Here is a 22897-nt window from a genome sequence, read left to right on the forward strand (position 1 = left end):
TGAGGCCAACACTCAGGAAGGAGCTGAGATAAGAAAAGGAGTTTCCACTCCTTAAGGTGACCACAATTTCCATTTCAGTCTCATCCTTTGTAGACACAGCTATGTCTAGTTTTAATTTTATTCATCAGAACTTCTTTTCTCGTTATAAACATTAATCATGTTTATCGTGGACAACTTGCTTGAAACAAAAATGAACTGAAAATGTAAGAAAGGCGTGAAGGTCTTTTTGCTGTAGGTTTTCTCTTCCTCCTGGTGTCATCCCCTTCATTTTTGTGTAGAAGTAGCAGAGCTTCCTCTGGTCCCCATTGCCAAAACGAACAGAGTCAATTTGGTTTTTTGGTTCACCCAAGAAAAATCTAAGGGGCCTGTTTTATTTACAATGGGAAGAAATGTGAAAATTATCTGGGCTCTTTTCACTTTCCCACACCATTCCTAATTTTAGTAATAATCAGCATCTAAAAAACCCTGAGAGTTTGGGTGTAATGATTTTGTAGGTTTTGGCCTGGGTTGTCCTGCTATGTGGGATGACAACAGTAAAAACACAACAAATAAAAAGAAATCCTTTTGAATTAAAGATCAACAAAACGAATGCAACGAGCAACAGTTTATTTATAAAAAAAGAAAAAACAAACAACTTTTTAACGACATTTTGTAGATTAAGTAAAAATACCAGTATTAATATATATGTATATACATAGTGCATATATATATATACATATGATATAACATTAACATTACATGCTTCTCAGGACAGAAGAATTAGGACATGTTCCCTCATATCAATTTAAAACTCGATCACAATTTAAAATCATGGAAGAAAACTTGCTTCCTTTATTTTCTGCTTTTAGACTTCAAGTACAGGAAGTTATCAAACCAGGATCTAAATGTGGAAACCATCTGCTATGCACCAATTACAAGGGACTGCCACCCACAAATGATGAGTCAGGGGTCTTCTGAATTCTTACATAGGTCTCTGTAACCCTACAACCGTGTCAACCTTCTACCTGAGATGAGAGGGAATGAGGAAGCGTGACAGTTTGTAGGTTTCATGTGGACATTCACATCGACATTGGAACAAAAGCAAACTGAAAAATGTCTTCCGAGAGCAACAACACTGATCATGAAATCACCCTGGAGGAGGATTCCTTTCTCCTCTTTCCTTGCCAAACAAAACACAGAAACTGTCAGAAAACAAACACAAAACAAAACTCAGGGTGAAGCACCTCTGGCGATGATTAGCATACAGCAAGGGACAGAGAGGTAGCGTTTCCTTGGTGACAGCTCCTGGCTGACTCTGATGATTTCAAACACACCCTCTTCTGCAAAAGGCACTCACATATTGTCTGTTTGTAAGTCATACAGTGGGATTCCATACATGGGAGTTTCTCCTACAAATATAAAAGAGATAAGCTGAGGAAATGGTGTAACAAAGAAAAGCGTATAAGAAATACACATTTTGGATAAATATGCACTTTTCTTTTTTAAAGGACAATCAATATAGTAGTTTAAAAAAAGTCACTGAAAAGTTAGGAATTCCAGCAAAATTATCAGTAAGAAGCAAGGTACTGGAGGATGAGAGATGGAGTCCGAAACACTGAGAGGAGGTACACTAGCTTTTTGAGTGGCCAAAGTAAAAGATTTGCTCTGCTCTGAAACTACAATGACCATCCACAGACAATGGAATGAGAGGGGGAGGGAGGTAGCGGCAGAGAAACAGGCTTTCTCTGGTCAAGCCGGAGGGAGGAGTGGCATCCCCCTGGCTATGGGCACAGGAAGAAACACCCTCAGCATCTCCAAAGGAAAGGATGGGCTACACCACCCCCTTGCTTCTGCAGTCCAAACAGACCCTGCCCAAGCCAGAGGCTGTCCTCACCGGGACACAACAGAGCTAATGGAATTGTAAGAGGTGCCGCTGTTGCAGCTCGAGGCATAGGCCTCCTGGCCATTGCCATCCAGGTTGATTTTGAACACAGAAGATGCCTTCAGCAAAAAGTCTGCAGCATCCCGGCGACCCAGCTCCCTCAGTTTGGACATGAGGGTGCCCACCGTGCTCTCAGGGTAGGAGGTCCACTCCCGCAGCAGGGCGTGGAGGGGGCTGGGGAGGAAATCCTTGGGCGCCCCGTTATTGGTGTTGTACTTTGCCACGAGGTCAGGGAGGCCTAAGTTCATGGCGAGAAGGCACCAGTCCTTCCCCAGGGGGTCAGGCGGGTCCAGCAGGCGACTCAGTTTCCTCCGAGTGAGGAGGTTCAGGTCTGACGCGTGGATGTCCATGCCGAGGCTGGCCTGCGAGTAGACATCGTGACACCCGAAGCACATGATGCTGCTGAAGCTTTCCTTGTATCCCCCCATGGTGTTGGTCAGTGAGGTTTCCTTCAGAGTCTGTGCCCGGAAGAAGTCCCGTGGCTGGTAGATCATGACAGGCTCGTGGTGCTCCCGCAGCTGCTGGGGGCTCAGGTAATGCTTCACAGTCAGGAGTCCCGGCAGCGTGGTGGCCATGACGTTCTCAATGGTGCTGCACACCGAGTCCAGCAGCAGGCAGCACTTGATCTTCTCTGTCTCCAGGCCGCGGACCTGGACCTCAATGCCCTGGCCGTGGTTGACCAGCAGCACCAGCAGCTCGGCCCCACGGTTAGCCAGCTTGCAGCCATTCACCCACAGGCGGATGTCCGCATCGCCCTCCGTGCTTTGCTGGTGGATCCACCGGCACAGGTTCACCTGGACCTTGTGAAAGATGCCACATGGGAAGGGGGTGAGGTGCTCCACTGGCACGATGCGCACGCCGCCATACACCATCACCTCGTCCTCCTCATCGGCCCAGGAGCGGTGCAGGCTGTCTGTCTTGATCAGGGCTGGGACGTCCACCATGGTCCCGCTGCTCAGGTCCCGGGCGCAGATGTCCATGGCATCGAGGATCTGCAGCAGCTCCTCCACGTCGCTGTCAGGCACCAGGCGCTGGATGTCCTCCACGGTGTAACGGCCCCGGTAATGGTGCAGCGCCCGCGGGGTCTCCACGGACAGCAACTTCCCCAGGACGTTTGTGCAGAGCCAGCGGGGGTCCAGGAGCAGCACGTCCTGAACTGTTTCACTTTGCATGATGTTGATCTGCGGGGAGACAACAGAAAGTCACGCTTAGGGGCAGAGCCCTGGCCAGGTGCACCAGCCAGGTAGAGCACAAAAGGGCCTGAGCCCGGCAATAGAGGCTGAGCAGATGCTCTAAGGAGTGACCCGAGGCCACTCCACATGGATGCATCTCAAAAACCAAACACCGAGTGGAGAAAAGCAGCTTGAAAATGTCAGAATAGAGATTCTGAAAAACAACTCCCCTGGAGTCTTCAAAAAGGCCAGTGAAATGAAAGAAAAAAAAAAAAGCAGACAGCAACCAAATGCAATGAGTGATTTTAGACTGGATTCTGAATCCCAAAATAAGTACATAAATAAAAATACCTTTAAAAGAAATTATTGGGACCAGTGGCAAACCCTTGTATGAGGATGATATATATTCAATCATAGTACTATATTAATGTTGTGTTTCTGGAATCATCAATTATATTGGGTTGTGTGGGAAAATATCCTTCTCCTTAGGAGATATAGGCTAAATTATTTAGGGAAGAAATGTATCATGTCTGCAATATAAATAAGAAAATAAATAGAAAGGAAAGGAATCGAGCAAATGTAGCAAAATGTCACCAATTGATTGGCTTAAATGTAGTAGGCTGGGTACCATGACTCATGCCTGTAATCACAGCACTTTGGGAGGCCGAGGCAGCTGGATCACTTGAGGTCAGGAGTTTGAGACCAGCCTGGCCAACATGGTAAAACCCCGTCTCTTCTAAAAATACAAAACTTATCTGGGCGTGGTGGCTCATATCCGTAATCACAGCTACTCGGGAGGCTGAGGCAGGAGAATCACTTGAACCCAGGAGACGGAGGCTGCAGTGAGCCGAGATTTTGCCACTGTACTCCAGCCTGGGCAACAGAGTGAGACTCTATCTCCAAAAAAAAAAAAATTAATTAATTAAAAAATAAACAAATGTAACGTGCATGAGAGTTCATGGTACTATCCTTGCAACTTCTCCAAAGGCTTGAAAAGTTTCAAAAAAGAGAACATTGTATTATTATACCATTATGTGAATGTTTAACACACACATAGAGAAGGCCTGGAAGGATATGCTGCCATAGTTGGCCTCAGAGAAGGGGAGAGAGGAATGAGACCAGAGATGATGGCCCAAGGGGACTTCAGCTTTTGGGTTGTGTTTATTTCTTAAAAAAATAAAAAAGGAAAAAGAAGTGACAAAAACCAGAAGGAACTTTCCCTTTATGAACAGTTCTGCTTCCTCTCTTGGAGAGTGGCCGTCGCACGGGACTCCCTCACTTGGAGGCTCCGACTGCACCAGTGACCACACGGTACTTTCTTGCCCACAGTCTGGCTTCAGCCTGAAAGATGCCCCCTGTCTACAAGTCTATTCAGAATTGAACCTAGGTTGAAAATTCCTGGAGGGCAGAGTCAGTATCCATCTAGTTCCTGATACAGCATTGGCTGGAATACCATTTGCAGTTTGCTCCTAAACACTGCTCATCGCCTCAGGCTCAGGAAAGACAACCATGTCCCATAGAGGAGGAGAGCAGAGAGCCAAGACAGTCAGCTAAATGCAGTGTGGGACCCTGGCCCAGAAAACAGAGTCAGAAGGGCCACTGGGGAGTTCTGAAGATCTGCAGATTAGATATGGAAGGCAGGTCTGGGGGAGGCCCCGGGCCAATCAATGTCAGGCCACACAATGTAGTTCCTGCTGCTTAATGTCCCTCCTTCTTTACATCTTCATTTATTTACTCAAGTCTCAAGGGCAAGCAGGGATGTAATGACAAATAAAGGAGACTATATGCTATGATCTAGAAAGTTGCTGGTCTAGTACTAGAAAGCAAGGGACTCCTGGGCCAAAGGAGTTTAGTATTAGAGTTGACACATTTTTTTTATATCCAGCAGTATCTTTTCATCTAAGACGCGGTCCTTCACCTGTGTTCTTCCTTGGATTCAATCACTTTAAAGTATTCCTGGAGGTGTTGTTGGCAGATTCACTGGCTGTTTAGGAGTTTAAAGGCTGATGAAATTACTGCCAGGTGGCTCCAGTTTTCAAGGTCACTGGCTTGTGGATTCAGGTTTAGTTTCAAGAAAACATGACTCATACAAACTGGCTATAGGGCCAGACCTGGCACCTGAGACTGGGGAGGTAAGCACCTGGCTTTTAATAATCTCAGAGCTGCTTTTAGTTGCAATATTCAGAACTGTTCTTCTTGGCCCACACTAGTTCATGCAGGCTCCCGATTTCACATTGTGGAGAAACGTGAAGGCATTGCACCCTTTCTGGGGACAGGCACATGATGCCATTAGAACTGGGTTTCCAAACCACGCCCCGGTGCTGAATGTCACAGAACCAGAGCAAAGCCTCCCATTCTCAATCATTTCTGCAGGGCATTCATTGCCTGCTAGAGTTTTTTAATGTGCATCTCTAATTGTGATTACGCTGTGTATCTGTGCACTAGAGTTCTCTGTCTTTGTGGCTCCAGACATCGTCTCCACAAGGATACCTTACTGCCTTCCTCAACTGTTTTTGCGCCCAGGAGATCTGTGTGGAGCTGGTAACTCCATGCTGATAGAAAGCAGCCATCCTGAAGGCTGCCAGGAGTAGCAGGTTAAGCTCCCAGTGCCCAGGGGGAGTGAAGAGAGACCCAGTCACCCAGGGCAGCGGGCACTGCACTCCCAAACGAACAGACTCTGGAAACAAAAGCAAAACACTGGAAACAAAAGCAAAACACAAGACAAAATGACAGCTCCTAGGGTGAGCCGAGAACTGCAGTTCAGAGCATCATTTGAGGCTGTTTGTCACACGTCTGGAAATATTGTAGGTAGCTGGGCCATTTCCACACTGCTTCCCCAGGCTCACACCACCTCCAAGAGCTGGAATTTGGGGCAGGCTGAGTCCCTGGTACCTCTCATGGCCCCCTGCCTGGGCTCCCAGGGCCTCACCTCGCCTGTGCTATGGAGCTGCTGAGCAATATGCCTGAGGTCCTCCTCGCTGGCCAGAGGGTTCAGCTGGTCCTGCACGTCGTACACAAACTGCTGCAGCGACATCAGCTGGTTGGGTCCATTGAGCTTCCTCCAGGAAGGCAGCGTGGAGATGATTTTCTCACACAGGTGAGTCATGGGAGGGCAGACCTAGAAGGGGCACGGCGGGACAGGTCAACTCACCTGCAGCTGTGGGTGCTCCGAGCAGAGCCACAGTGGAAAGGACGCCTTTCATTCAGGCGCCTTGCATATGATTTGATCTGATGAATGAGTAGGTTTGTTTTTGTCGTTGTTTATGTTTTTTTTCTTTTTTTAGACTGGATCTCGCCATTGCCCAGGTTGGTCTCAAACCCTTGGGCTCAAGTAATCCTCTTGTCTCCGTCTCCTGAGTAGCTCTGACTACAGGTACACACCACTGCGTCCAGCTAGTTAGTGCCTTTTGGGTTGAGTGCTGGGGCAGTTGTTTTTTAGACTCGCCTTGAAGCCTAATCTATTGCGCAAATATAAAGTTTTATAAAGGCTCTTTGGTTCATGTTAAATAGATTTTGAGTCTTCCAGGAATGTTTTGGAACTGTGGACTCAGTCACTCAATCAACTAATGTTCACCAACTCCTAATGTTTCACTCCCTCATTTCTTCCTCCCTCCCGCCTTTCTTCCCTTGCTCTCTCTCCCTCTTGTGACTGTTTCACTCAGGCAATGATCATTTTATGAACAGAGGAAAAGAGAATGAGTATCATCATCAATATTAGAGTGAGTGTTTACCAGTAAATTAGGCATTCATGGGGACTGTTGCTGAAACAGTGTTTCCAATTAGACCCATTCTTGGTATACAGGCTGAAGTGGATTTTTAACCTTTTAACTTGGCTAAGTAAATCAGCCTGTGTTACAGACTCATGCAATCCACATACCTCTGAATTAGAAACCACACAAGCCACAGGCTACACTGTGCCGTTAATTCCACACTCCCCTCTCAAATTCTTTCATGTCAGCTAAATTCCACTCTGCATTCAAAAACAAAATTCTCAGGGGTGAGTGCAGTTGACATGGTGGGCTCCACCTGCCTGAGCTCAGGAGTTTAGGGGTTGGGCGGGGGGATTGTCTGAGATGCAGCAGATCATGCCAGCGCCCAGCTCAAAAATCTCCAGGGATTCCCTCCTGCCTCAGGAATGCAGCCCCAATCCAGACCTGGTGGGGAAGCGCTGGGGCCTCACAGATCACTGTTAGTTCCCAGATCACCGCCCCGGTTTCTGTGACAGATTCCTCCCAGGCCTCACCAGACTACCCCCTATCTTCTGATGATGCCACAATGGGGATGCCCCAAAGAGGATATCTGGTGTGAAGGGCAGGGTTTACTGGAGACAGGAAAGGGTTTCCCGAGAATTCTGCAAGCATGTCTGGAACACGAATCTGGTGTGGAAAGCACAGCATTTTCCTATTAGCAAAGCAGTTAAAAAAAAAAAAAAAAAAAAAAGAGAGAGAGAGATACACCCAGAGGCAGCTTTAAAGGTAAGAGAGAGAGACAGGCATCTGCCCACATTTGTCCTCAGGCCTGGGCAGCAGGAAGAGTCCAGAGTGAATGCCACCACTTCTCCACTGGGATGCCTGCCCCTTTCTTACCAATTCTGGAGAGCTTTTTGAGCATTATGATGTGATCCTTTATCTGTCCAATGCATTGAGAAGGCTTTTTCCAAGCCTATTTCACCTTTCAGCTTTGTTTACTTGTTTGCCAGAAAAAAATTTAAAAAATTTTTAGATTTTCAAATAGATGTATTTTCTTTTAAAATTTCTAGGGTTTTAGATCTTGGTTTAACAGGTTTCCTCAGTCCCTAGTTATTTTGAAAATACACTCTCCACAATTTCTATTCAAGATATTTATTGTTTTATGTTTTTACATTTAAAAGTTTTAATCCATTTATTTTTAGACTTTGTAGGGTGTAGGAATCCAACTTTATTTCCTTCCGGACAAATAGCCAGTTGTGCCAGGTTCATTTATTAAATAATCTTTACCCCATTAAATTCAAATAACATATTTATTTTCCATTACATTTCTAAAGATATTATGATTTACTTCTACACTCTCTAAGCTTTTCCTCCTATTTAGCTGTATTGATTATCAGGGGCTTTATAATATGTTCAATTAATTTTTCCATGGAAATTTTAAGATAAAAATCCCAATCCCCTCAACCCATTCAGATGCTAACTGAAATTGTATTACATTTATATAACTAGGGGAAAATAAAATATTCAGTCATATCTTACAACCCAAGAATGCAGTCTCGTTCCCTTTGTTCATTTATTCTTTTCTGTCTTTCAAAAAAGTTTGTGACTGTTTTTCTACTTTTCTGAATTTTTAAAATATTCCACAATAAGTCACTTTTGAAATTTTTTTTTTTGTTTAATTGGCCAGACATGGTGGCTTACACCTAAGCCTAGGAGTTTGAGACCAGCCTGGGCAACACAGTGAGACCCTGTCTCTACCAAAAATCAAAAAAATTAGCCAGACGTGGTGGTGCGTGCCTATAGTTCTAGATACTTGGGAGGCTGAGGCAGGCTGATTGCTTGAGCCCTGGAGTTCAAGGCTACAGTGAGCTATGATCACACCACTGTACTCCAGCCTGGATGACAGTGTGAGATCCTGTCTCTGAAAAAATAAAATAAGTGTTTTTAAAGAAACCAATAAATTGGTAAGAATTTCATAAAATTGAAGTGGTCCACCTTTGCCCATAATAACCTTTTATCTCCCATCGTCTCCTTGTTTCTCTAGTCTTCCTTTCTTTTCCCAGAGCACTAGAATGAAAACATGTCCAGGCAGACACCTCTTACTGGGTCCTACTATGAAACAGTTCCCTGAAACTGAAGGCAAACCAGGAAGTACAAAGGGGTCCAGGCCCTCTCTAGGGTGTACTTACCGAAACAATCTGGCTTCGTATTTCTTGCAGATGATTTCGAAGCACCTTCATGTCCTTTGACCCAGACGCCCCAGCATCCAGAACAAACAGCTTATTTGAAATGTGAAGATCATTTCCAAACCTAAGGGAAGAGCAGCAGCCTCCTCAGCAGTGACTCAATCTCCCCAGGCCTTTCTATGGAGGGGCCAGGCTCCTACTGGCTCAAGAGCCTGGTAGGAGGCAAGGAAAGTCCTGGTGTCCTTGCAAAGGCCCCTCCCCATCCCTGCTGTTGGTGGGCTCTGCCTCGTCACAGTGGGTGCAGAGACGTGGGGAAACTGGCATACACTCAGAGTCACAGGAGCGGCAACTTCAGGTTTGCACGAAGCAGCAGGAACACAGCATGGAAAGATGTCAGCTTCTCCCGAGGCAGGAAAGGTGAGGCCTAATGCTCGCACCTTACAAGTGAGGACAAGAGATACTGTGGAAAGTGGAGGGACTAAGAATAGAGGTGTGAATGCAAAAGCTACAACACTGACCTAAAAATATTAATAGAAGCCCCATTTTTATATCTGACAACAGATATAGTGTCTCAAGACAATAGATAAGTGTCTCAAGTTGATAATGCAAGATCAGAGATACTAGTATATTATATAAAGCTGCAGGTTCAAACTTTTTCGATAGACTCTAAGTAAAAACATATTTTGCATCATAATCCTATACATACCCATACTCATCAGTGAAACAAACGTCTTACAAAATAATACTTGACTTGAAAAGTACTCTGATCTATCCTACCCTATCCTATCCTATCCTATCCTGTCCTGTCCTGTCCTGCCCTATCCTATCCTATCCCATTGCATTCATCCCATTTTAAAAAGAATTGGCCATGACTTCCTAAATGAATTTTAAGACTCACTAGTAGGTTGCAAGTTATACTGTAAGCTACACTGATGAGTGTTTCTGAACACTGAATACTGCGTACTGAAATCTAAAGAGCTAAAAGAAGTCACCTCCGGGCAGTGTTGCTGGGAGGTAGGAAGAAGGGGAAAGACGGCTGCCTTTCATCATGTGTTCTTCATTGGCATTTGATTTATTATGTGGATTCATTGTTTTAATAAACATGAAAAATAATGGTTGTGCATCCCTAATCCAGAAATCTGAAATGTTCCAAAATCCAAAAACTTTTTGGGCAAAGACAAGACATGCAAAAGAAATGGTTATTAGAGCATTTCAGATTTAGAATTTTTGAATTAGGATGTTCAACCACTATGTATACGTAAATATATTAAAATCCAAACAAATAGGAAATCAGAAACACTTCCAAAGCCAATCATTTCCAATAAGGGATACACAACCTGTACAAGAAAAGAGTCGACCAAGAAAGAACGACCTTTAAAACCTTTCTCTGGTTCATGAGGCTTCCTCTGTACTTTTCACACCTCTGCTTCAGTTCTCAGGGAGAGGAGGCTATCCATGAGCTGGAGACTAAATGGCTGCCCCTCACCTGTTCCTAATCTCTTTCAGCAACGATGTGTCTTTGTCATATCCAAACTCGCCTCCAGCTGGTCGAGGAACATTCATGATGTCAGCATGGGTGGCCACCAGGACAACTTGGAGTGGGTTCTTCAGCTTGCCACCGAAGGCTGGGGACAGAGAGGGAACTGCTTCAGGGCGTGGGTCCTCCTACCTGGCCGCCTCTCCTGCCCAGGTGAGGGGGGTGTGTTGGCCTCGTGCCCAGGCCGACTCTCCAGGTACAAGGGCAACCTGCCACAGACATGAAGTCCCCATGCCCGCTGCGCACTGTGACCCTAGAAGGCCCCAGCCTGGCCAACGACAGGATGAGCCCATCTCCTAGGCCACAAGGAAGGTTGCTCAAAGTGGACCAGAATGACAAAGACAGTTTTTCAGTCTCCAAATAGCCCCTACTTACAAGGAGAGGGAAAATTTAACCTCTGACAAGGGGGATGCCATTTACAAGACCAAAGAGAGACCTCAGAGTGCAGCAACACCACAGAGACGGGTGAGAGATACAAACCTGCAAGTCACACAAACAGCCTCTCACTTAGGGGAGTGTTTAAAACAAATGAAAAAAAGGAGAAAGAAAGAGGCAAAACTGGCAGTACCCAGAGAGGCATTAAGCCCAATTCCTTGTATTATTAAATGCTTTTCTGGAAAAAAAAATTGACTGCTGAGTGTGGCATTTCACCAGGGAAGGCTGCTTCTCTTGTGGGCAAAGACCAAAAGAAGTTTACTTCATGTTATCCTCTCCTCTGGGAATAAAGTTAACACGTTTCGTCAACATGTTCCCTTTCTTCATTTCTCTCTCTTTTTTTTTTTTTTTTGAGACAGGGTCTCACTGTGTCACCCAGTCTAAGTGCAGAGGCACGATCTCGGCTCACTGTAGCCTCAACCTCCCAGGTTCAAGCAATCCTCCTGCCTCAGTCCCCCAAGTAGCTGGGACTACAGGCACACGCCACCACACCTGGCTAAGTTTTTGTATGTTTTGTAGAGATGAGGTTTTGCCATGTTGGCCAGGCTGATCTTGAACTCCTGAGCTCAAGCCATCCACCCCCCTCGGCTTCCCATAGTGCTAGGATTACAGGCGTGAACCACTGCACCCGGCCTCTTTCTTCATTTCTTTTTTTTTTTTTTTTTTTTTTTTGAGACGGAGTCTCGCTCTGTCGCCCAGGCTAGAGTGCAGTGGCACAATCTCGGCTCACTGCAAGCTCCGACTCCCGGGTTCACGCCATTCTCCGGCCTCAGCCTCCCGATTAGCTGGGACTACAGGCGCCCGCCACTGTGCCCGGCTAATTTTTTCTATTTTTAGTAGAGACGGGGTTTCACCATGGTCTCGATCTCCTGACCTTGTGATCCGCCCGCCTCGGCCTCCCAAAGTGCTGGGATTACAGGCGTGAGCCACCGCGCCCGGCCCTTTCTTCATTTCTTAGTGGAATTACAGGATGAAGAAGAGCTCATTCTGCAGACTAATTCTGTACCCTTTAGGTAAAGGTGCAGTAGCTATCCAAGCAGGAATTCCATTTTGCACCCAACATACAATGGCCGTGGCTCTCAAGTGTAGAAAGAAAGTGAGAAATGCCTTTCAAAGGATTGTTCAGAAATTGGCCTTTGAGGCGGGAATATGCAATTGTGAAATGAAAACTCCCTGCACAACACCACGAACACCAGAGCCCCAGGAATCTTCTCAGAGTGGACGTCTCCTAGCAGCAAGGAGAAAGGAAGGTGGCTCAGCTGTTAGCCGCAAACAGTGGGATCTGCTCATGGCCTGGTGCAAGGGCAGCAGCAGCAGTGGCAGGAGCAGAGCAGGAGCCTGGAAGGAGGAGGTGATTCCTGGCCAACCACAGCTGGGACATCACTGGCCCGCAGGGACTTAGCTCACCTATGGGTTCTTCAACTGGGACAAGGGACTTCAGGAAACTGAGCCAGAAAATCACTTGGTTCAGCTGGATCTCATAGGGCTCTTCTAGACTAAAGACAACAACATGGATTGATGTGGGATCATTTGCAGCAAAATAGTCGTAACAGCAGAAATACACAGGATTTCCAGAGAACTCCCACACGCTGAAATCGCCAACTCCTACAGAAAAAGAAAAATGATAACAATCGTGAAACATCACTAACTAAATTTCAATCATAATTTCTCTTAGCATTCCAAGGATTCGAAGTAGGCATAGTGATACTTATGGCATTATTCTGTATGTGTATACATCTTGTTATGACTTGGGCATGGTTTTTCCCCACTAAAACTCACGCTGAAATCACTGATGCTCAGTGAGGTGATGAGGGAGGTGACGCCTGGTGGGACGTGTTTGGGTCCTAAGGGCAAATCCCTCCCAAATGGCTTGGTGCCGGTGAGAGTGAGTGAGTGTGGTCTTGCTCTCGTGAGAATGGATTAACTCTTGTGGGAATAGATTAGGTCCTGAGAATGTGGGTTGATGTAAAGCAGGTTTCTGTCCCTTCCCATGTGTTGACTTCCCCTTTGACCTTCTGCTACGTTTAGACCCAGCTCGAAAGCTCTCACCAGAAGCGAAGCAGATGCTGGTGCCATGCCGCTTGAACTTCCCAGTCTGCAGAGCCACGAGCTAAATGAACCTCTTTTCTTATCAATTACCCTGTCTTGAGTATTCTGTTACAGCAACACAAAATGAACTAAGACACACATCTACTGAAGTCCAGATTGACTTGCGTCACGCTTACATATCTATAGCATGTATATCCATGTCTGTTTCTCTACTTATGTCTATACCTGCTTAACTCTTTCCCTAAGTACCTTCATTATTATTTGTGTATCTATCTATCTATCTATCTATCTATCTATCTATCTATCTATCTATCCATCCCATGACTACTTCTAACACCCTGGAGTGTTACACACGCACACACACATAACATGCATGTACACATATATGTGCATACCTGGGTGCTTACATGGAAGAGAGTGTGTGTGTGTGTATACATATATATTTTGTATTACTCCCCCTCAAATATTGGTATATTAAAAAAAAGAGAGAATCACCTGGGGAAAAAACAAAGATCCACCAAGTCATATTATGCAGAAGTGTGAACACCACATCCATAACGACACAGTTGTAGCCTCATATATCCTTAATACAGACACTCCACCTTTACTTGCAGAATTTACTCCTGACAAGGAAGGAGCCAGGGACAAACTGCCCACTTTAGGTTCATGATTCCCAAACTCACAAAGTCCCACAGAGGATTAAATGAGAGAAGGTGGGTGAAAAGACTTTGTGTCCTGAATAAGTATACATGAATTTGGGAACATGCCAGGGTATAGGATATTGACTGTAACAGTGACTATGAAAAGTCACCTGAATTTGGCTCAACAGAGACTGACTTGGCCAGGTAAGTGAGGGCCCTATCCAGGCTGCTCAGAAGCAAGAAGCATGCTCAGGTGTGAAAACAGGGACTGACTTGGCCAGGTGAGCCAGCTCCCAGGATGCCTAGAACCTCCAATGAACCTGAGATGCCCCCCTCTACACTGCCACATCCTGCCAGGACTGTGGCCGCCCATCACTGGCCTCTGGGGCCTGGCAGGACCACTTCCCCCACAGGATTTGAAGGCTCTCTTTACCTAGTTTACCCCTCAGTGCTTACTCTGTACCCAAAATCCTGCAGTCAAGACGCAGTCGGAGTCTAAAGGGTTTTTCTCAGTCTTGTAGTGAAGGAGGAGGGACCACCCTCCAAAGCTGGCTGCTTAGGCCAAGCGTGGAAAGTTCTGGTACCCAGAAATTGGCTCTTGGAGTGTGGGGTCCTGATGTAGGTTGTGGCAGTGAGAGAGCAGATGGGAGCAGGGCCTGGGTCCCAAGACAAGCTTCTCTTCTCTCTGTGCTGCCACAGCCAGTTCTGTCTGGGGAGCTTGGAGAAAGTTCTACTTTTAAGAGAGCAAAATGCGCCGGGTGCAGTGGCTCACGCCTGTAATCCCAGCACTTTGGGAGGCCGAAGCAGGCAGATCACGAGGTCAGGAGATCGAGACCATCCTGGCTCACATGGTGAAGCCCTGTCTCTACTAAATATACAAAAAAATTAGCCGGGCGTGGTGGTGGGCACCTGTAGTCCCAGCTACTCGGGAGGCTGAGGCAGAAGAATGGCGTGAACCAGGGAAGCAGAGCTTGCAGTGAGCCGAGATTGCACCACCACACTCCAGCCTGGGTGACAGAGCGAGACTCCATCTCAATTTAAAAAAAAAAAAAAAAAAAGCAAAATGCACACAGACCATGAACTCCCGCAATTTTTGCCCCCGGTACAGGGGGACCCTCCACCCCCATGGGCCTGGAGATGAGCCAAGGGAGCTGCCTGGAGACCGCATAACAGCACTGCTCCAGAGAGGGTGCTCAGGCTGGCTCCCACGCACTCTCTGAGTCCTAAGCAGCTACACTGCGGCACCATTTGTATGTTCCAAACACCCCTAGACGGCATCCTGCTCTGTAGTCCAATGGCCTTGGCATCGCCCCATCCCTAGAGTCCCACTGACATTTCTGTCTGCAGCCACCACCTTGGCTGGCAGCTGCCACCAAGGTCTAGGCATGAGCCATTGACGGAGACCCCGCTATCCCCAGCAGAGTAGTGGCTGTGCATTTTCATGTGTCCTAAGGGCGGAATCCCGTCTGCAGCCGCTGCTGCTGTGTCCACCGGGTCTGAAGTATGTGCAAAGCACACCCTCCCCAGCTGGCTGCATATGGCTGCTGACACCGAAAGCAGGACCACTCTTCCCAGTAGCAGAGTCACAGTGCAGCCACTGCCGCCCTGACTCAAGCATTTGGCCAGGGGTGGGGATCACATGCACCACCAGCGGACCCGAGGACAGGCCTGCTGAGCTGGACTCCACGATCCCCTAAGAGCCGGAGTATGCTGTCTGGGGGTCTGGGAATGACCCAGCCCAGTCCACCACCCCTGGCACCTGAGCACTCCTCTCAGTGGCCTGAGGTCACGCCCAGCCAACCTACCACTATCATCACAGCTGGAACCCACCTGTATGTGCCACCTGCAGGGCTAGGTACTGGCCTGCCTGGCCCATTGCAGCCACTGCCAACATCAGCACAGACTGCTTGTGAGTCAGAGGGTTGTCTCACTATGACTACTGCCATCACTCACACCACTCCTGCTGCCCAGGGAACTGAGAACCTGACTACCCACCTGGCCCACTGCTACTCCCAGCCCACTGCTACCCACCTGGCCCACTACCTGGCCCACTGCTACTACCAGCGCTTGAGCAAGCTGCCTGGAGGCCCAAGAATCAACCTACCTGGACCCACTAGTATCAGTGCCAGCATATACCACCTTGGGGCCCAAGGACAGGCATGCTCAGCCCACCACTGCCACCACGAGGTTCTGAGGACTGGCCTACATGGTATCCCCATCTCCAGAAAAACTGTACCACAGCCTCTACTAACAACCATACCCTAAGCCACTGAGAAAATGAGACACCACTGGAGCTATTTACAGCTGAAAAAAAAAAATCATATGGCCACTATGCTGCTGCATGCACCCAGAATCAAAGCCAAAGTGACCTACTCAACCAACACCATAGACACATCTTCAGGAAAATGCCCTCCCCTATGAAAGCAAGTTCAAAAAGTTCAAAGAAGTGACTGTTATACCAGATGCACAGATATCAATGTAAGGACACAAGAAACATGAAAAAGCAAGGAAATATTATACCTCCAAAAGAGCATAATAACTCTCCAGCAACAGATTGTAATGAAAAATAAACCTATGCAATCTAAAAAAAGTGTTCAAAATCATGACATTAAACAAGTTCAGTGAGGTACAAGAGAATCCACAAAAACAACATGAAGAAGTCAGAAAAACAACTCAGAATATTAATGAGAAGTTTACCAAAGAATCAAAATAGAAATTCTAGAATTGAAGAACTTCTTGAATAAAATAGAAAATTTATTCAAAAGCTACAACAATAGACTAGATCAAGCAGAAGAAAAAATTTCAGAAATTGAAGACAGGTCTTTTATAATAATCCAATCAGACAACATTAAAAAAATAAAAATAAAAAAAAAACAAAGCTCTCGTGACATATGGGACACCATAAAGCAATCAAATATTCAAATTTTTGGTGTCCCAAAGGTAAAGAGAAACTGAAGGAGGTAAAAAATCTATTTATTAAAATAACTGTTAAAAACTTTCCAGGTTTGGCAAGAGATTTGGAAATCCAGATGCAGGAAGCTGGGGAGATCTCCAAATAGATACAATTGAAAAAAGGTCTTCTCCATGGCACATTATAGTCCAATTGTCAAAAGTCAAAGACAAAGGGAAGTCTGAAAACAGAAAAAAAAAAAAAAATCTAGTCACTTACAAGGGAACGCCCATCAGACTCACAGCAGATTTCTCAGCAGAAATTCTACTGGCCAGGAAAGAATGAAATGCTATACTCAAAGAGCAGAAAGACGAAAATTGTAAGCCAAGGATACTACACTCAGCAAAGTTATGCTTCATAAGTGAAGGACAAATAAAGTCTTCCCCAAACAAGAAAAGCTGGAGGAATTGATCACCACTAGATCAAATCCACAAACAATGCTTAAGGGAGTTCTACACCTGGAAGTGAAAGGACAATTCTTCCATCATGAAAACACATGAAAGCATATATCCACTGGTAGAGCAAACATATTAAGGAAGAGAAAGGACTCAAATATTACAACTACAGAAAGCCACCAAACCACAATGATAATGAAGGAGAAAGAAAGGAATAAAGAATATACAAAACAACAAAAAATCAATTAATAAAATGACAGGAATAAACCCTCACATATTAATAATAACCTTGAATGTATATGGACTAATTTTCCACCTAAAAGATACAGACTGGCTGTTTGACTAACAAAACATGGACCAGCTATATGCTGCTGACAAGAAATCCATTTTATCTACAAAGATACGTATAGATTGAAAGTAAAGGGATACAAAAAGATATTCCATGAAAATGGAAACCGAAAGTGAGCAAAAGTTGCTGTACTTATAGCAGATAAAACAGACTTTAAGTCAAAAACAGTAAAACAAAAACAAAGAAGGTCATTATATAATACAAAAGGGATCAATTCAGCAAGAGGATATAACAATTCTACACATACAGGTATTCATCACTGGAGCACCCAGATATTTACAGTAAATATTATTAGATCTATAAGGAAGAGATAGACTTCAATACAACAATATTTAGGTAATTCAACACCCCACTTTCAGCATTAGGCAGATTATATAGACAGAAAATTAACAAAGAAACAGTGAATTTAAACTGCATATTAGACCAAATGGACCTAATAGACATTTATAGAACATTTAATCCAACAGCTACAGAATATACATTCTTCTCATCAGCACACAGAACATTCTCCAGGACAGAACATGTATCAGGACACACGAAAAGTCTCAACAAATATTTAAAAAATTGAAACTGTATCAAGTATCTCCTCAAACCACAATGCAGTAAAACTAGAAATTGATAACACGAAGAACTTTGGAAATTGTACAAATACATGGAAAGTAAACAACATGCTCCTGAATGACCACAGGGTCAAGAAAGAAATTAGGGGAGAAATTTTTAAAAAAATCTTAAAACAAATGAAAATCAAAGCACAAGACCAAAACCTACAGCAAAAGCAGTGCTAAGAAGGAAGTTTATAACAATAAACACCTATATCAAAAACTCAGAAACTTTCCAATAAACAATCTAACGATGCACCTCAAGGAACTAGAGAAGCAAGAACAAGCCCAACCACAATTTAGCAGAAGAAAATAAACAATAAGGTCAGAGAAGAACTAAACAAAATAGAGACTAAAAAAATACAAAGAACTGATTAAATGAAAAATTTTTTTATAATATGAACAAAATTGCTAAACCATTTGCTAGACTGACCTAGGAAAAAAAAAAAAAAAAAGAGAGAAGACCAAAAAGAACAAAATGAGGAATGAAAAGTAAGCTATTACAACTGATGCCGTAAAAATACCAAAGATCATCAGAGATTATTATGAACAACTATACGCTAACTGGAAAATCTAGAGGAAATAGATAAATTCCTAGACAGATAATTTACAAACATTGAATCAGAAAGAAATAGAAAACTTGAGCAGACCAATAATGAGTAATGAGATTGAATCAGTATTAAAAAGCCTCCCCAAAAAGGAAAGTCCAGGTTTGGATGTCAGAAGAACTAATGATTCTCCTCAATCTATTCCAAAAAACTGAAGGGGAGGGAATTCTCCTTAATTTATTCCATGAAACCAGCATTGCCATGATAACAAAACCAGAAAAGAATGTAACAACGACAACAACAACACGGGCCAAGATCCCTGATAAACATAGATGCAAAAAACCTCAACAATATAACCAAATCCAACAGCACACAAAAGAGATGATATACCATAATCAGGGATGCAAGGATGAATTGACAAAATATACCACATCAACAGAAAGAACAAAAGCCATATCATAATCTCAACAGATGTCGAAAAAGCATTTGACAAAATTCAACATCTCTTCATGATAAAAGCAGTCAACAAACTAGGCACAGAAGGAACACATCTCAACATAATAAAGGCCATACATGACGAACCCATACCCCAATATAATAAAGGCCATACATGACGAACCCATAGCTGACATCATACTGAATAGAGAAAAGCTGAAAGCTTTTCCTTTAAGACCTGAAATAAGACAAGGATGCCCCCTACATCACTCCTATTCAACACAGTACTGGAATTCTTAGCCAGAACAATCAGGAAAAGGGAAAGAAATAAAAAGCATATAAACTAGAAAAGAGAAACTCAAACTGTCCCTCTTTGCAAATGATATGGTCTTGTAACTACAGAAACCTAAAGACTCCACCAAAAAACTCTTAGATAAGAGAAATAAATTCATAATAAATAGGTAAAGTTGCAGGATACAAAATCAACCTACAAAAACCAGTAACCTTTCTATACATCAATAATGAACTAGCTGAGAAAGAAATCAAGAGGGCAATTCCATTTACAATAGCTGCAATAAAAAAAAAATACCCAGGAACAAATTCAGCCAAGGAGGTGAAAGACCCCTACAAGGAAAAGCACAAAACACAGACGAAAGACATTGAAGAGGACACAAACAAAATGCAAATACATGCTGTGGTCATATATCGGAAGAATCAACATTGTGACAATGCTCATACTACTCAAGGCAATCTACAGATTCAATGCAATCCTTATCAAAATACCAATGTCATTTTTCACAGAAATAGAAAAGACAACCTGAAAATTTGTACGGAAATAAAATAGTGGCCAAATAGCCAAAGCAATCCTGAGCATAAAGAGCAAAGCTAGAGGCATCTCACTACTTGACTTCAAAATACACTGCAAGGCTATAATAACCAAAACAGCATGGTATTGATATATAAAACCAGACACATAGACCAATGGAACAGAATAGAAAACTCAGAAATAAATCCAGGTATTCATAGCCTGGATAACTTTTGACAGAGGCACTAACAATGCATAACTTTTGACAGAGGCACTAAGAACACATATTGGGGAAAAGAACACCCCTGTAAATAAATGGTGCATTTATTTACCCTGGGTAAATAAATAAATAAATATTTACCAGGGTAAATAAATGAATATCCATATGCAGAAGAATGCAACTGGACCCCTGTCTCTCACCATATACAAAAATCAACTCAGGATGGATTAAAGACTCATATGTATGTCCTAAATTATAAAACCACTAGAAGAAGACAGGCTTCAGGACATTGGTCCTACAAAGATATTGTAAATAAAACCTCAAAAGCACAGGTAATAAAAACAAAAATAGACAACTTAGAGTGTATTAAACTAAACAGTTTTTGCATAGCAAGGGAAACAATCAACAGAGTGAAGAGACAATTTGTAGAATGGGAGATAATATTTTGCAAACTATTTATGTGACAAGGGATTAATATCTGGAACATACAAGGAACTCAAACAGCTGAACAGTAAAATAACAAACAGTACCATCAAAAAGTGGGCAAAAGTCTACAGTAACCAAAACAGCATGGTACTGGTACAAAAACAAGACACACAGACCAGTGGAACAGAATAGAGAACCCGGAAATAAACCTGCACACCTACAGCCACCCGATCTGTGACAAAGTTGACAAAAATAAGTAATAGGGAAAGGACTCCCTATTCAATCAATGGCGCTGGGATAGCTGGCAAGCCATATGCAAAAGAATGAAACTGGATTCCCACCTTTCACCATATAAAAAAATTAATTCAAGATGAATTAAAGCTGTAAATGTAAAACCTCAAACTATAAGAATCCTAGAAGAAAATCTAGGAAACACCATTTTGGATACTGACCTTGAAAGAATTTATGACTAAGTCCTCAAAAACAATTGCCAACAAAAACAAAAATTGACAGCTAGGACCTAACTAAAGAGCTTCTGAACAGTAAAAGAAATTGTCAACAGAGTAAGCAGATAACCTACAGAATGGGAGAAAATATTCACCAACTATGCATCCAACAAAGGCATAATCTAAGATCTAGAATCTATAAAAGAGTTCAACAAGCAAAAACCAAATAACCCCATTAAAAAGTGGGCAGAGGACATGAACAGACACTTTTCAAAAGGAGACATACAAATAGCCAACAGACATATGAAAAAAAGCTCAACATCACTAATCATCAGAGAAATGCAAATCAAAACCACAATGAGATACCATTTCACACCAATCAGAATGGCTATTATTAAAAATACAAAAAAAAACGAACAAGAGATGCTGGTGAGGTCATGAAGAAAAGGGAACACTTATACATTGTTTGTGGGAATGTAAATAAATTCAGTCACTGTGGAAAGAAGCTTGGAGATTTTTCAAAAAAGAAAACTACCGTTTGACCCAGCAATCCCTTTTCTGGGTATATATCCGAAAGGAGACAAATTGTTCCACCAAAAAGACACACGCACTCGTATGTTCATTGCAGCACTATTCACAACAGCAACGACGTGGAGTCAACCCAGGTGCCCATCAATGGCACACTGATAAAGACAATGTGGTACATATATATCATGAAATACTACGAAGCCATAAAAAAGAAGAAAATCATGTCCTTTGCAGCAACATGAATGGAGCTGGAGGCTATTATCCTAAGTGAATTAACACAGGAACAGAAAACCAAATACTGCATGGTCTCACTTATAAGGGAGTGCTAAACATTCAGTACTTATGGATGTAAACATGGCAAAAATAGAAACTGGGGACTACTAGAGGGGGTGGGAGGGATGGAGGCAAGGGCTGAAAAACTGTTGGGTACTATGCTCAGTACCTGGGTGCTGGGATCATTTGTACCCTAAACCTCAGCATCATGCAGTATAGCCAGGTAACAAATCTGCACAGGGACCCCTGAATCTAAAATACAAGTTGATAAAGAAAGGAAAACAAAAATGGGCAAAGAACCTGAACAGAAACTTCTCAAAAGAAGACATACAAACGGCCAACAGGTAAATGAGAAAAATGTTCAATATCACTAATTATCCAAGAAATGCAAATCAAAACTACAGTGAGACATCCTCTTACACCAATCAGAATGGTTATTATGAAAAAGACAAAAAAAAAAAAAAAAGTGGCAGATGCTGGCAATGATGCAGAGCAAAGAGAATTCTTATATATCGTTGGTAGAAATATACATTAGTACAGTTATTATGGAAAACAGTATAGAGATTTCTCAAAAAGACTAAACATTGAGCTAACACATGATCTAGTAATTCCGCTACTGTGCATTTTTCCAAAGGAAAGGAAATCAGTATATCAAAGGGATAAGTGCACACCCATGTTTACTTCAGCACTATTCACAATAGCAAAGATATGGAATTGACCCAAGTGTCCATCAAGGAACAAATGAATAAAGAAAACGTGGTATACACATAACAGAATACTATTTATACTTGGACATAAAACAGAATGAAATTACGTCATTTGCAGCAACATGGATAGAACTGGAGGACATTATGTTAAGTCAAATAACCCAGGCACAGAAAGATAAATACTGCATGTTCTCATTCACATGTGGGAGCTAAAAAAGTTGATTTTATGGAGGTAGAGGGTAGAATGATAGATACCAGGGACTGGGAAGGCTGTGTGTGTGTGCGGGGCGGGTAGGGGGAATGAAGAGATGTTGGTTAATGGGTACAAATGTACAGTAGATAGAAGGAATACGTTCTAATGTTCAACAGCAGAATAGGGTGACTATAGTTAACAATGCGTTGTATTTTTCAAAATAGCTAGAAGACAGGACTTGAAATGTTCCCAACACATAGAAATGATTGATAAAAACTCCAAGTGAGGGATACCTCATATAATCTGACTTGATCATTACATACATATTCTATACGTGCAACGAAATTTCACATGTACCCCATAAATATGTACAAATATTATTAACTTACTCAA

The 22897-nt window shown here is 43.3% G+C and overlaps 1 protein-coding gene across 3 annotated transcripts in view; it reads right to left on the minus strand.

Moving 5' to 3' along the window:
• Positions 1-589: 589 nt before the first annotated feature.
• Positions 590-22897, minus strand: part of LOC105498778 (death associated protein kinase 1) — a 210994-nt gene continuing 188686 nt past the window's right edge. For all 3 annotated transcript variants that reach the window (XM_011771111.2, XM_011771112.3, XM_011771113.3), the window contains exons 22-27: positions 12348-12545; positions 10455-10593; positions 8972-9092; positions 6023-6211; positions 1874-3102; positions 590-1388 (exon numbers count right to left, since the gene is read on the minus strand). In XM_011771111.2, coding sequence (XP_011769413.1) covers positions 1355-1388; positions 1874-3102; positions 6023-6211; positions 8972-9092; positions 10455-10593; positions 12348-12545 — 1910 coding nt within the window. In that variant the 3' untranslated portion in view covers positions 590-1354. The remainder of the gene's footprint in view (positions 1389-1873; positions 3103-6022; positions 6212-8971; positions 9093-10454; positions 10594-12347; positions 12546-22897) is intronic.

This window comes from Macaca nemestrina, chromosome 14, assembly GCF_043159975.1.
Source record: "Macaca nemestrina isolate mMacNem1 chromosome 14, mMacNem.hap1, whole genome shotgun sequence".
In the NCBI taxonomy this organism is placed as follows: domain Eukaryota; kingdom Metazoa; phylum Chordata; class Mammalia; order Primates; family Cercopithecidae; genus Macaca; species Macaca nemestrina.